This window comes from Haplochromis burtoni, unplaced genomic scaffold (genome assembly GCF_018398535.1).
Source record: "Haplochromis burtoni strain Fernald_Lab_line unplaced genomic scaffold, NCSU_Asbu1 Contig_220, whole genome shotgun sequence".
Taxonomy (NCBI): domain Eukaryota; kingdom Metazoa; phylum Chordata; class Actinopteri; order Cichliformes; family Cichlidae; genus Haplochromis; species Haplochromis burtoni.
The window spans coordinates 683765-694912 of record NW_024582581.1 but is presented as its reverse complement, the minus strand read 5'-3'; the positions used below and the strand labels follow the sequence as shown (position 1 = coordinate 694912).

General features: G+C 41.1%; 2 protein-coding genes across 8 annotated transcripts; one reads left to right on the top strand and one right to left on the bottom strand.

Annotated features, from left to right (window-relative positions):
- Positions 1-347: 347 nt before the first annotated feature.
- Positions 348-5283, top strand: LOC102314002 (transmembrane protein 241). Of its 4 annotated transcripts, XR_006055119.1 has the most exons (16): positions 348-601; positions 1008-1054; positions 1242-1319; positions 1414-1495; positions 1597-1674; positions 1770-1798; positions 1877-1928; positions 2003-2051; positions 2257-2302; positions 2432-2467; positions 2780-2814; positions 2903-2985; positions 3255-3324; positions 3600-3693; positions 3803-3867; positions 4124-5283. XR_006055119.1 is itself a non-coding variant. In XM_005936542.3 (15 exons), exons 1-15 carry the CDS (start codon positions 530-532, stop codon positions 4185-4187), a joined length of 894 nt encoding a protein of 297 aa, XP_005936604.1. In that variant the 5' UTR covers positions 350-529; the 3' UTR covers positions 4188-5283. The 4 variants fall into 4 exon arrangements, 2 of the variants coding, with proteins under 2 accessions (XP_005936604.1, XP_005936603.1); XM_005936542.3 differs by lacking the exon at positions 2903-2985 and having other exon boundaries at positions 350-601; positions 1773-1798; XM_005936541.3 differs by lacking the exon at positions 2903-2985 and having other exon boundaries at positions 351-601.
- rbbp8 (retinoblastoma binding protein 8) lies at positions 4123-11072 on the bottom strand. Of its 4 annotated transcripts, none has more exons than XM_005936545.3 (19): positions 10604-11072; positions 10017-10143; positions 9863-9905; positions 9671-9766; positions 9254-9345; positions 8966-9038; positions 7446-7627; positions 7267-7362; positions 7110-7186; positions 6924-6991; positions 6529-6817; positions 6249-6414; positions 6045-6133; positions 5598-5715; positions 5372-5509; positions 5220-5259; positions 5034-5121; positions 4809-4950; positions 4123-4655 (listed from the first exon to the last, which is right to left on the bottom strand). In XM_005936545.3, exons 1-19 carry the CDS (start codon positions 10604-10606, stop codon positions 4558-4560), a joined length of 2025 nt encoding a protein of 674 aa, XP_005936607.1. In that variant the 5' UTR covers positions 10607-11072; the 3' UTR covers positions 4123-4557. The 4 variants fall into 4 exon arrangements, with proteins under 4 accessions (XP_005936607.1, XP_005936608.1, XP_005936609.1 ...); XM_005936546.3 differs by having other exon boundaries at positions 5220-5256; XM_005936547.3 differs by having other exon boundaries at positions 6529-6778.
- Between the last annotated feature and the right edge of the window lie 76 nt (positions 11073-11148).

The window sequence follows — 11148 nt, the reverse complement described above, 5'->3', positions numbered from 1 at the left end:
TTTTTTTTTTTATTTGAATCAGAAAACCAAGAAACAAATGCACTTGAAAATTGGTTAAAAGTTAAATTAGTGGATTACACAAAACCGCCAAAAAAGAGCACATCACATCACCAGAGACTGTCATCATCCAGGTCACACCCTCAAACCAAAACAATCAACATACAGCATGCACCGTCTTTCCTGCCGCAATCAGACCGATTGCAAAATAAGGACAAAGTAAGACACACACAAAATAGAATTTATCCCAAATCCAAAAGGACAGACTAAATAAACAATAGTATCTTATCAGTGTACATGTGGTGGTACACTTGCTGTGTGTGGGACACATAGACAGCGCAGTGAACCATCTGCCCACGCATAGACGATCTCGGTGTGCCTGCGTCTTGACGCGTCATGTGTGGTGACAGTGAGGGAAGTTTCCGATCCTGAGAGGTCTTCAGTTTCAAAAACGAGCCGCTGTATTAAAAGCTTTATTATTTTTGTTGGTACTTCTCATCATGTCCCAGCTGCAGCGTGTCTGCAGACCATCATGCAGTGGAGGAGACACGTCACCGGCCTCGCTTTTAGCCTTGTTTTTGTTGTGTCATATTTCACGAACAAGGTAGGTACTAGCGAGGATACGAGTCAAAAATTTTAGTTTGAAAAGGAGGTTACTGATTTAGAGATTCCGCGGAGATGCTTTGAGTAATCCCAGGTGAATCCATCCAGACATAAGCTGTGTAAAGTGTAATATTGGCGCTTGGTATCAGGGAGTAGAAATAAGTGCAGGAAGTGTACAAAGACCAAGTGTGAATAGGATTCACAGTTATGCCGAATTGAAAACTCGATTATATCACATAGTTAGAGTCGTGTTGTATCCCGTACAGATTTATAGAGACAGCTGTACAAACCTAATTGGCAGACTTTTAAATGGGTTTTGGCGGGAGTAATGAAGCATCTCTAGGGAAATGATTAATACCACACTGCCTGCATATGAAATGAGCTCACTGTCTTCTCTTTTTTTGTAGTTTGTCCTGTCAGTGTTAAACTTCACCTATCCAACCTTATTTCAAGGGTGAGTAACTGAAAATAAATATTGAATATGTATCTAGTGAAGTGACTCTTCTTTGAGTAGAATACATTTCAATAAATCTAAAGAAGTAAAAGGAATTATTCATTAGTTTAATTATGCACCCTGTTGTGTGATACCTGAATAACCTCGTGTTTGTTCTCACTAACACAACCAAACTGCACATTTCCAGATGGCAGACATTTATTGGAGCTATCCTGCTTCTAGTGTCTGGAAAGCTGGGATGGGTGGAAATAAACCGCATCACCAGGTACTGTCACCGCACTGCATTCTGCTGGGTTTGATATTATACTGCCGCGTGGGAGATTTCCACACGATCCACGTGCTCTAATATTGCATTACAGATCTGCGGCTCTGTCCTGGCTTCCGGGCTCCCTCCTATTTGTGGGGAACATTTACGCTGGTTCCCGGGCATTATCACGTTTAGTAAGTGCACAGTTCACTTAAAATAACATCGCAGTGCATTCATGTGCTGATTTTTCTTGCTACTGTGACAATCTTGTTATGAGTGTGTCTCCTCCACGCAGGACATTCCCTTCTTCTTCACTCTTCAGAACTGCTCTCATCCCTTTAGCTACGTGATCTTCAAGGTCATGCGCAGAGAGGTAAGTGCGCTCACCTCCTGCTGTAAACTGATCTGTTCAGTCATGTGCTTCACACTCCTGCTCCTAATGTGCTCTCTCTGCTTTTTGTTTTTTAGCAGAAGACACAGTGGCTGAAATTTATCAGGTATGGATGTTTTTTTATTATTTTTTTAAAAAGAGATTCACACATTTCACACATTAAACGTCCCTCCTTCTCTTCCAGCCTATGCCTCATGCTGCTTTCAGCCATCAACCTTCCCTTTTATGACCCTCAGGTAATTAACAATCCTGGCTCGCTTATTGCCGGTGCCGTAGATCAAGTTAGTTAGCATGTGTCCTTGCCGTGCAGGTGGACCACAGCGGTTACCTGTGGGCCGTCTGCCATCTCGCCTGTGTTGGTAAGTCTAATATCGTAATATGACTTTAAAAACACTTTTAACTGTGAGAAGAATGATGATGAAGATGTCTGAGCCTTGATAAGGCCGAGTGTTTGAGGTGATGTTGTGTTTGAGCTGATCGATTTTGCCCTAAGGCTTAAATCTTTTGATGGCAATAAGCGACTGCAACAGCAGCAGAAATTGAAACAACAACACTGCTTTGCAGGTGCATATAGAGTCTTTCAAGTTCACCACAAGTCCGTCAACCTGAGGTGAGTGAAAGCCTTTGATGGGCTCACATGAGCGCCTTCCTAGTCTAGCATGTGGTGCAGTTTCTCAGCTTCAGCTTGCTCTGCTGCACATCAGAGGCTGAAGACGCTGCTTTTGTGATTTGATTGCAGTGATCTTGAGCAGCAGTGCATTAACTACCTGTTCAGGTAAGATTCAAGTCTAAATTGTTTGATCTGAGGCTGAACCTTCAGTCTTCTAACGTGAGAGTATTAATTTACTTAAACTACTTGTAAAGAATTGTGATAAACCCAAGTGTTGATGCGTTAGACATGATCCAAAAAAGCTTATTAGTTTCCTTATTCGACTGCCATTCATAAGTCTTAAAATTAAAGGTCAATATACGGGATAGTGATGTCTAAGTTATTCAGTCGGATTCATTTCAAAACTTTAACCTTTCACGTTAAGCAGATTTAGATATTATCAGTGCCTAATAACAGCTTCCCCCCTTTGAACAACAGCGTGCTGCTGCTGGCTGCTGCTGCTCACCCGACAGGTACGACTGACCTCGCACAGATTCTACAAATATTCTCACAAAAACTTCTGTTATTGCTCATTTTGTAGCTCCTCTTCTACTTCTTTAGGAGCCAGCACAGCAGACCCTCCACCTCTGTCACACCACCCCCCTGCATGTCCTCTTTTACTACATCCGTGGATCTCCTCTGAGGTCTTCCTCTTTTCCTCCTGCCTGGCATCTCCACTTTAAAAACTCCTTTGTCCAATTTGTCCACTGTCTCTTCTCTCCAAACCGCTCAACCTGAGCTGTAACTCTGTCCTAGTTTAACATCTTCAGCCTCCACTTCCAGCTCTGCCTCCTGTCTTTCTGTTACTACCACTGTCTCCAGCTCATTTTCATATGTATGTATGTATGTATGTATGTGTGTGTGTGTGTGTGTGTGTGTGTGTATAAAATTTATGCCTCTTGTCCCTGTGCAGGTGACCTCACAGGTGCCTTGGAGTTCCCGTCCCTGCAGTCGCACACATTTCACTGTGGCTGCTGTGCCAGGTGAAAACGTCAGTTTTCTCTAATATTGATTGCATCGGTGTTGGTTAGCCGTGAAAACAAGCTGTCGTCCTTTGAGTTCATATCAAATTGAAGCCTTCAGAGTCCGTTCTAATTATACTTGGATATAAAATAAGTAGATCTTTGTTAGAAAGTTTTAAATAACGGCATATTTAGTGTGTTTATGTACAAGGACTCCTGTTCCAGTTCTGTAAAAGGTTTAATAGGACGGAGGAAGGTTTGTGTCCTTCTTACTGGTTGTGTGTCTCACTTCACAGCGCTCTGCTGGGCTTTTTGCTGCGGTTGGCTACAGTCAAATTAAAAAGCGGACTGTCCTTTGAACACTTTGGGGTCTGGATCTTTTTATCTAAGGTGACTTCAGATATGTTAAACTCATGTAACACACAGTTCATCACACACACACGTGTTGATCGTCAAAGTCAAACTGATGTGATTTACTTGTTGGATTATGTCCTGTCAGGTTACTGCCATGCTCCTGTCTCCATTTATTTTCTCTGTGAACTCTAATGCTTCGTCTCTTTTGTGGTAGGTACCAAACTTTTGTTTCCAGCTCATTTCAGCACAAAAACAAATGTTCATTTTCCATGCTTCAGATTTCTGCATCTGTCTTATTTGTTCTAACATGTTTGTGAACGTTTGTACGTGAATTCTTGTCAGTTGTGGTTTTAAAAAGTTGCAGGTTTATGTCCAACTTTTAATGCTTTTTGTTTTCCAGTTTAATACACGTTAATCTCGTGACGCTGGATTTTTGATGAAAGCCCTGATCTTTTTTTGATTGCAGTGTGGTCGTCAGTCACGTCGGAGAGGCTCTGCTGATCTATTCTGAGAGGGATACTCACGTGTGACGAATTTCAGCACTTTAGACGAGTTCACCTCAAATGACTCTTTCCTTATTAACTGGGGATGCAGATTCTATTTTTCTACATTCATTTTATAACTTTGTCTATTATCTGATCTCCTGACCAAATAAAAGTTTGGTACAAACTGTCCTCACTGCACTGGGTCAGAATTTAAAGGTCTGCATATTATTATTTACTTATTTGTAGATGAACTGTGACAATCCCAACACTCCATAGAAACAATTATTTATTCATCCAAACTATCTGCACAAAAAAACATTTAAAAAAACAAAACACAAGTCAGAACGACTGAAGGGGAGAAAGGAAACAACGGCAACCTTCTTCACAACATCAGTTCTTTTACAGATGGACATTTTTATTTCTCCTCCTTGTTTCGCTTCGGTGAGAATAGAGCATTTAATGGCTGCCTCCTCCGTAAGCGCGCCTCAGGATTCTTCTCTTCTTTGATGTAACCTACAACAGAGGACGCATCCTAGTATTAAAGACCGTACAATCCTCTCTCGTGCACTGAAAAGCATGACAGGATGAAGAATGGTCCTGCTGAGAAATGGGTTCAAATGTTTTGCCCTTACTGCTTTAATCTACAGTGCATAACTGTTAAATTACCTCTCTCAATGCATGTTTGCGTTGATGGGAATCCAACTTCCCAGAAGTTTTCAGGTGTGCATGGAGGAACGTACAGGAAACGATGCCTTGAGCAAGCAGACAGCTTTTTCTGTTTTTCCTCCTCTGGCAGATGGGCGTAATACTGCAGGTAAACAATTATTTTAAAATAGGATCAGTGTAAGCAGTGTGTCAGTTTTATTAAACTCAAGTACTCAGAATACTTACAATTTCACATTCCTTGCAGGTAGTGCCCTTCAGTTTTCTTCTCTCATCCTTTTTGCGAACGACTGCTACATGTGCAAACGCTGGGTGTCTAATCCAGAGACAGATCTAGGTTATGGAAAACTGACAATGACCAGCAAACATGATCATCTTCAGATAAACACCTGAAAAGGTTGATCAGTTTCTTACCGTGCTTTAGACTGGCATGCACCGTCTTCAGGAGGATCTTCTTATTTGGAGAATTTAGGGGGGGGGGGGGAAACACAGGGTTTACCTTACGAATAGATATCTGAAAATACTGATCAAGATTGAAAGAAAATGTGTGCAATCTGAAAGCTCACCAATGGCCTCCTCTTCATCATCATCACGGTCACAGGGCTGGCTCTGGCCTAGATGTGAACTGTTGCAAGATTTGTACTCCCCGTAAGCCGTTGTGTCGAACATCATATCCAAGCTGTCATTTGCTTTTTCACCGAGTCCTTGAAGTAGGGACAGCTGAGATTACTAACAGTTTAAATCAGCATATTTTAAATATTTTAGAAAAAAAGTGTTGCCGTGTATATTCACCGAACACACTGTCTCTTCTATCTCGGTCCTTCTCTCTTTGACGCTGAAGTAAGCTGTGACTGACCCAGGTGCAGTCTGTATCTGCCATCTCCACATGATGCTGCCGCTCATCAATTTCCTGGAACGCACAAAACCTGTGTTAGACTCTCACAACGACGTGTGCAATGAATAGATTTAGTTTAAATAATGTTAAAATGATGAACGCTCACATTAAATAGGGACACAGTTTAAAATAATGAGGTCAGTATATGTACAAGTAACCCCTGTGAGATAAAAACTCAGGCTTCAGATCAACCTCAGCACGCGCCTTTCTACTCCCAGGTCTGGATGATGTTAATAAGAGAGGATATTCCTAATATGGCCAGGCCCAAAGGCCCCGAGCCAGCTTACAGTATAGTGCATGCTGAGGGTGGAGGTTGTTCAGCAGAGCAGATCACGTGACTATACCTCGTCTCCTTTCCACTCGCTATCGTACATGGAGAGAGCGAGCGCAGGATCGACGCTCCATGTAGGCTCCACTGTGTGCTTCCTATTGGCTGGAACACACAGCCACATTCAAGTTAACTGAATATTATTGAGGAGCATTTCAAACTGTACAACAATCAGAAATATCCGCATGTCCTTCAAGTGACTTTGCTGAAGAGAAATCACCATCTTTAGCTTCACGCTGGCCTTGTGAAGCATTCAGATCCTGCACAGGGGTTCTTTTCTTCCCGTCTGCATCCAGTTTAACCTTCATTTTTGGCTTCTTGAAAGCAGGACTGCTACAAGAAGCGCTTGGCTTTTGGCTGGTGCTCATATTATGTCCTGACTGTACCTGTGTGATATAGAAAGCACCTTGAAACTCTATATTTCTGTCTTACATTTAATTAAACAGCCTGGACACTAAACGTGGTTAAAATTTGAAAATGATGTTACTGCCTTCTCTTGCCTTCCTATCTAGTTGCTCCTTCTTGATGCATGGATTGCTCACAGATATGGCAGTCTGGCTGATCTGTTCACGCTGTAGGTGTTCGCCTTCCTCCTGGTTGTCGGCGTCTTCTTGGAGTCCTCGTTGACTGCGTTCCTGTACCTCTGGACTTCCCTCCTTCACCCGTTTTGCCCTGCAAACACTGCCGCCTTCTGCAAACCGTTTGATGCGTGGGAGAAGAGATGGGGACCCTTTAGATGTTGAGTCTGGACTGTGCATCAGTGTGGATGAAGAGGACAAGAAGCAAGGCCTTGAAGAGGGAAACAAGTATAACTGTAGCACCGAACTGTTATTTTTTTTCCTCTTTTCCACATGGAGGTGTCTGCCACAGCAGAAGATGATGTCTCAATGCTTACTTTAAACGAACGTCCTGCTTCCAGAGAGTGCTGAAGCTTCTTTGCTGGCTTGGGGCTTTCCTGAGATTCTAAGGTGAGAAAGAGAGCTAATCTGTTTGATCACACCTAAGATTCGTTTTTATTAAAGCCTGATCACATTACATTTTTATTAGATCATCATTTGTTTCAAATCCTGCTTATACACACCATCTGCTGCTTTTCAATAAGTTCAAGGCCACAAGTTTCTGCAATTGCTGCCTCTTCTTCATCTTCAGTCACATCGTCTGAAAATGGAAACAGACATGTTAACAGCAACACGCTCATGATCGCATCTACGGAAGACCAATAATGGATGAAGTCATACTTGAGATCTGCGACGCGTCCATTTCACAGGTGTTAGGGACGAGCACTTCTGCTCTTCCAGGATTCTTTGTGGCACCCTCAAGATCTTTGTATAGCTCTTAAAAAATAATTTAGATTAGAAAACTGGTTTGTGTCTTCAGACAGGTGACGAAAGAGGAAGCTACTTTAAAGAGGACTGACCATTGAAGAGCGAATTGTTAGACTGTGGTAGAGGCACCTCTGCATAGCGCACACGCTTCATTTGGTCGTTATTTTTCTGTTTCTTCAATCTGTTTACCACGGGCAGTGAGCTGGGCAAGATCGGGGAGTCTGGAATAACGCCCTCTTCCTGTTCTGCGGGTGAGGCCTCCTTGGATTCAGACCTGAAAAGAAAAGCACACGTGTAGTGCTTCACTGGAAACTGAAACTTTAAAACTTACCGAACCTGAACCTACAAGCCTCCTGCAGGAGGGAAATTTATTTTCCCAAGGGGCCACAGAAGAAACTGGGACTGTTAGCACCAAAAAGCTTATAAACACATAAAAATAACAATACTGAGTAGCAGCTTGGGAAAATGTATTGTTCACTCCTGAAATGTCTGACCAATGTAGGTGATACACATTTTTATAGAAGCTTTAATTCAAGAGGTTTAACAAAAGTATTGCACTGTTTACAGCTATTTGCAGGAATCATGACACAGTCCCCCATTTTAAATATTTAAAATCTATTAAGTATCTTTTCACTGGAACTTTTAATATGAGGTTAAAAAATTAATTAATTAAAATCTGGGCGCACACGGAAGAAGCCATAAAACCAAAATAAACCTGTCGGAGCAGTAGAATAAACTTGCATTTGTAAAAAGAATAAATGCACAAACCAGGCTCAGCAACACCAAAACACATGAAAGACAACTGAAGACATCTTAAGTACATGAGCGCAGTGGATGATTGGCTAAGTAAAACCCGTTCACAATATCTAACCAAATGAAGAACAGTCTCTGTGAGACAGATGTATCAATGTCAAGAGACACCTTGATGAGTAGACTGTGCAATGCTCAGAAACTGTAAAAAGAAATACAATAAAATAAGAAAGCAGGGGTTACATCTCAGACTCTACAGGTCTCAGTGTGTAAATGTTAAAGTTCATGACAGCACAGTCAGAAAACGATGAACAGGGATGGCTTATTTTCAGGAGAAAGCTGCTTCTCTCTAAAAAGAACATGAAGGCACAGCTTAGGCTCACAAACAAACCACAAGACCTCTGGAACAGACGAGACCAAACTGAAGACGTGTACGTATAATGCAGAGGGATGTGTTTGGCAAAACTCAAATACATCACCACAAAGCACGGTGGTGGAGTGATGATGATTTGATGTGTCTGAGTCATCCAAGAACTCCCATATATACCAAAGTATTCCAAGTCATCCGTCTGACGGCTAAAGCTTGGCAATAACAGGCTCATGCAACAAGACAATGATCTGAATCAAAGCAGCAAATCTACATTCAACAGAATGGCTGAAAAACAGAAGAGTCAGGGTGTTGTGCAATGGCCCAGTCAAAATCCAGACCTCAATAAACTGAAGCAAGTCTGTAAAGAGTCAAACTTCCTCCATGATGCGAGATACTGATAAACTTCAAAGTACTTCAAGTTATTGCTTTAACTTTTTAAAACATTTCTCATATTTTTCTCGTGAACAAAAACATTAATGCAACACAACTTACCGAGAACTCTTCAGTTTTTGCAGCTCAGCTCGCAGCTTATTGTTTTCATCCTCCAGCAGGTTTCTTTCATTTTCTGAGGAACAAAGGTTTGCAAAGAACATGTTTTTCTCTGTTCTTAAACAAACTGAGAATCTTAAAGAAATTTTAGGGTTTTTTCACATTTATTCTAGTATATTACTCATCATATTATATAACATACTACTGTTGTGAAAGATTGCATCTGCATATGTGTATGCACATCAGAGAGGGCTATTAATGGCTGTTGGACACTGAAATGAAAACACTCACTTAGTTTCTCGATAAGACGCAGATTGTGCTGCTGACCGTTTTTCGTGTTCTCCTCTAAGATGGAGCATCGATCACACTCTGCTGCTCGAAGCCTGGAAAGGGAAAGCACTGCTGGCAATCTTTATGTTTCACACCGTTTTAATGCAACACATTAAATCTTGTTAACTTTCAGTCTGCGGGGGAATCTGAAGCACCCATACAATGAATCAGAAAAGGTTATTCTTGTCTTTGGTATCATGTTGCTCCAGTTAATTAGAAATCCCACATCAGTGCCAAACTGCAGCTCTCCCATCCTAAGTTATAGTTAGAATTTAACAGAGGTTCAACGAGACACATATATTCCAAACAAACAAACAAGCATTTGCTACAAAGGGAATAACAGTGGAGTGCACGTGCATTCATCTTTGGGTAATTTACCTTTCCTCCAGGAGAGCCATGGCATCCTGTAGGTTTTTATTTTGCTCCTTGAGCTGCTGGTTTCGACTGTAAAACACTTCAAGCCTCTGTGCATCTCTGTAGAGGATAAACACATCACTTTACCCTTCATACATAACTTACTAAGACTCAAGTGTCCTTCTCATTAAACGCAAAGTGACACAACATACTCACAGGCAACGTTCCTTTTTCAGCTTGCTTACTTTTGCTTCCAATTCTAGAAACAGCAACAAGTGCAATGATGACATGTGTTTTCATTTAGCTTCTGAACTTCATAGTATAGATATGAAAGCCAGCATGAACGTGGTGAGATCAAACTGTCAGTTACCCTGAAGTGCATTTTGGTGACACTCTCCAAGTTGCCTCCACAAGTCTTGAAAGCGATCAGCTGATTTGGCTGTCCCGCTGCTCCTGTCGTTTCCAAAACTATCTGTAAGCGTATCTCTGCTCGCTTCCTGCCAACGCAAATCAACCGTGTTTGCCTCACAACAATAAATTAATTCTTTCAGCTCATTTTAGTGTTGCTTAATGTTAATTCGCACTTGTCAATGTAAGCCTACTTTAGCTTTGCTACATGGCGCGCGCAGACGAGCGCATAAACTTAGTGCTAATTAGCTAAATAATAATAATAATAATAACTTTCACCCCCTCAACACTCAAATATTTACTACTTATTGTTTATTGGCTTTCAGAACAAGCATTAATAAAACTTCACCTCTGTCTTTTGGCTTGTTCTCCCAATAACCACTTAGACTACAATTAAGAAATAAATGCAAAGTTTAGACTTAATGACACGAGCTCACGAGAAAACAGCCGCAAACAGACTCAGACTTACACCGACACGTCTAAAGAATAAAAACTAGGATATTCTGTCAAAGAGAAAAATGGTTAGAGTAACGTTTAACAGTACAGTACCATGTTTGAGCCTTACAGGCTACGGCTTGACCATAACAAAATCCAAATTCGCGCGCCGAACTGCAAGCTGGGAAATCTTCTTCTTCGTTTTCCAATTGAGGTAGGAAAGCTTTGACGCCATCCTCTGTTAAACAGCAGCCAGTGGTTTATGCTACTACTTCTCTCCAAACAACAATAATGATAATACTTAAAATATTGTTTTATGAAACTAAGTTACAGAAAGTTGTTTGACTTGACCTCAATTACCAATGAGTAGCTTTAAGAATAAAATGTCTAAAATCTATAATATAGAACAGAGCCATGGGGACTACAGTACAATATCATAATCAGAACTGTGTAAAAGTCCTGAGTCGGCCCTTGTTTCTTTATATTTTGAGTTCCAGGTTTAAAATACAAATTCCCAAAGAGCCATTACCTGAAAATGTGACATGTCATGTGGTCGTAAAAAAAAAATTGTCATACCAAATATTGCCTTTCAAACCGGTTTGAATCGTCCAGCATATATTTTGTTTCATGTTCTTCTTTATTTTGTCATCATTTCTGGC

Coding starts and splice junctions, on each gene's coding strand:
- LOC102314002 (XM_005936541.3), top strand. CDS start 530: ATGCAGTGGAGGAGACACGTCACCGGCCTCGCTTTTAGCCTTGTTTTT. Junction 1,675..1,769: donor TCAAGGTCATGCGCAGAGAG/GTAAGTGCGCTC, acceptor TTTGTTTTTTAG/CAGAAGACACAGTGGCTGAA. Junction 1,799..1,876: donor CAGTGGCTGAAATTTATCAG/GTATGGATGTTT, acceptor CTTCTCTTCCAG/CCTATGCCTCATGCTGCTTT.
- rbbp8 (XM_005936545.3), bottom strand. Junction 7,187..7,266: donor GGACGCGTCGCAGATCTCAA/GTATGACTTCAT, acceptor TTCCATTTTCAG/ACGATGTGACTGAAGATGAA. Junction 5,122..5,219: donor GCATGCCAGTCTAAAGCACG/GTAAGAAACTGA, acceptor TCTCTGGATTAG/ACACCCAGCGTTTGCACATG.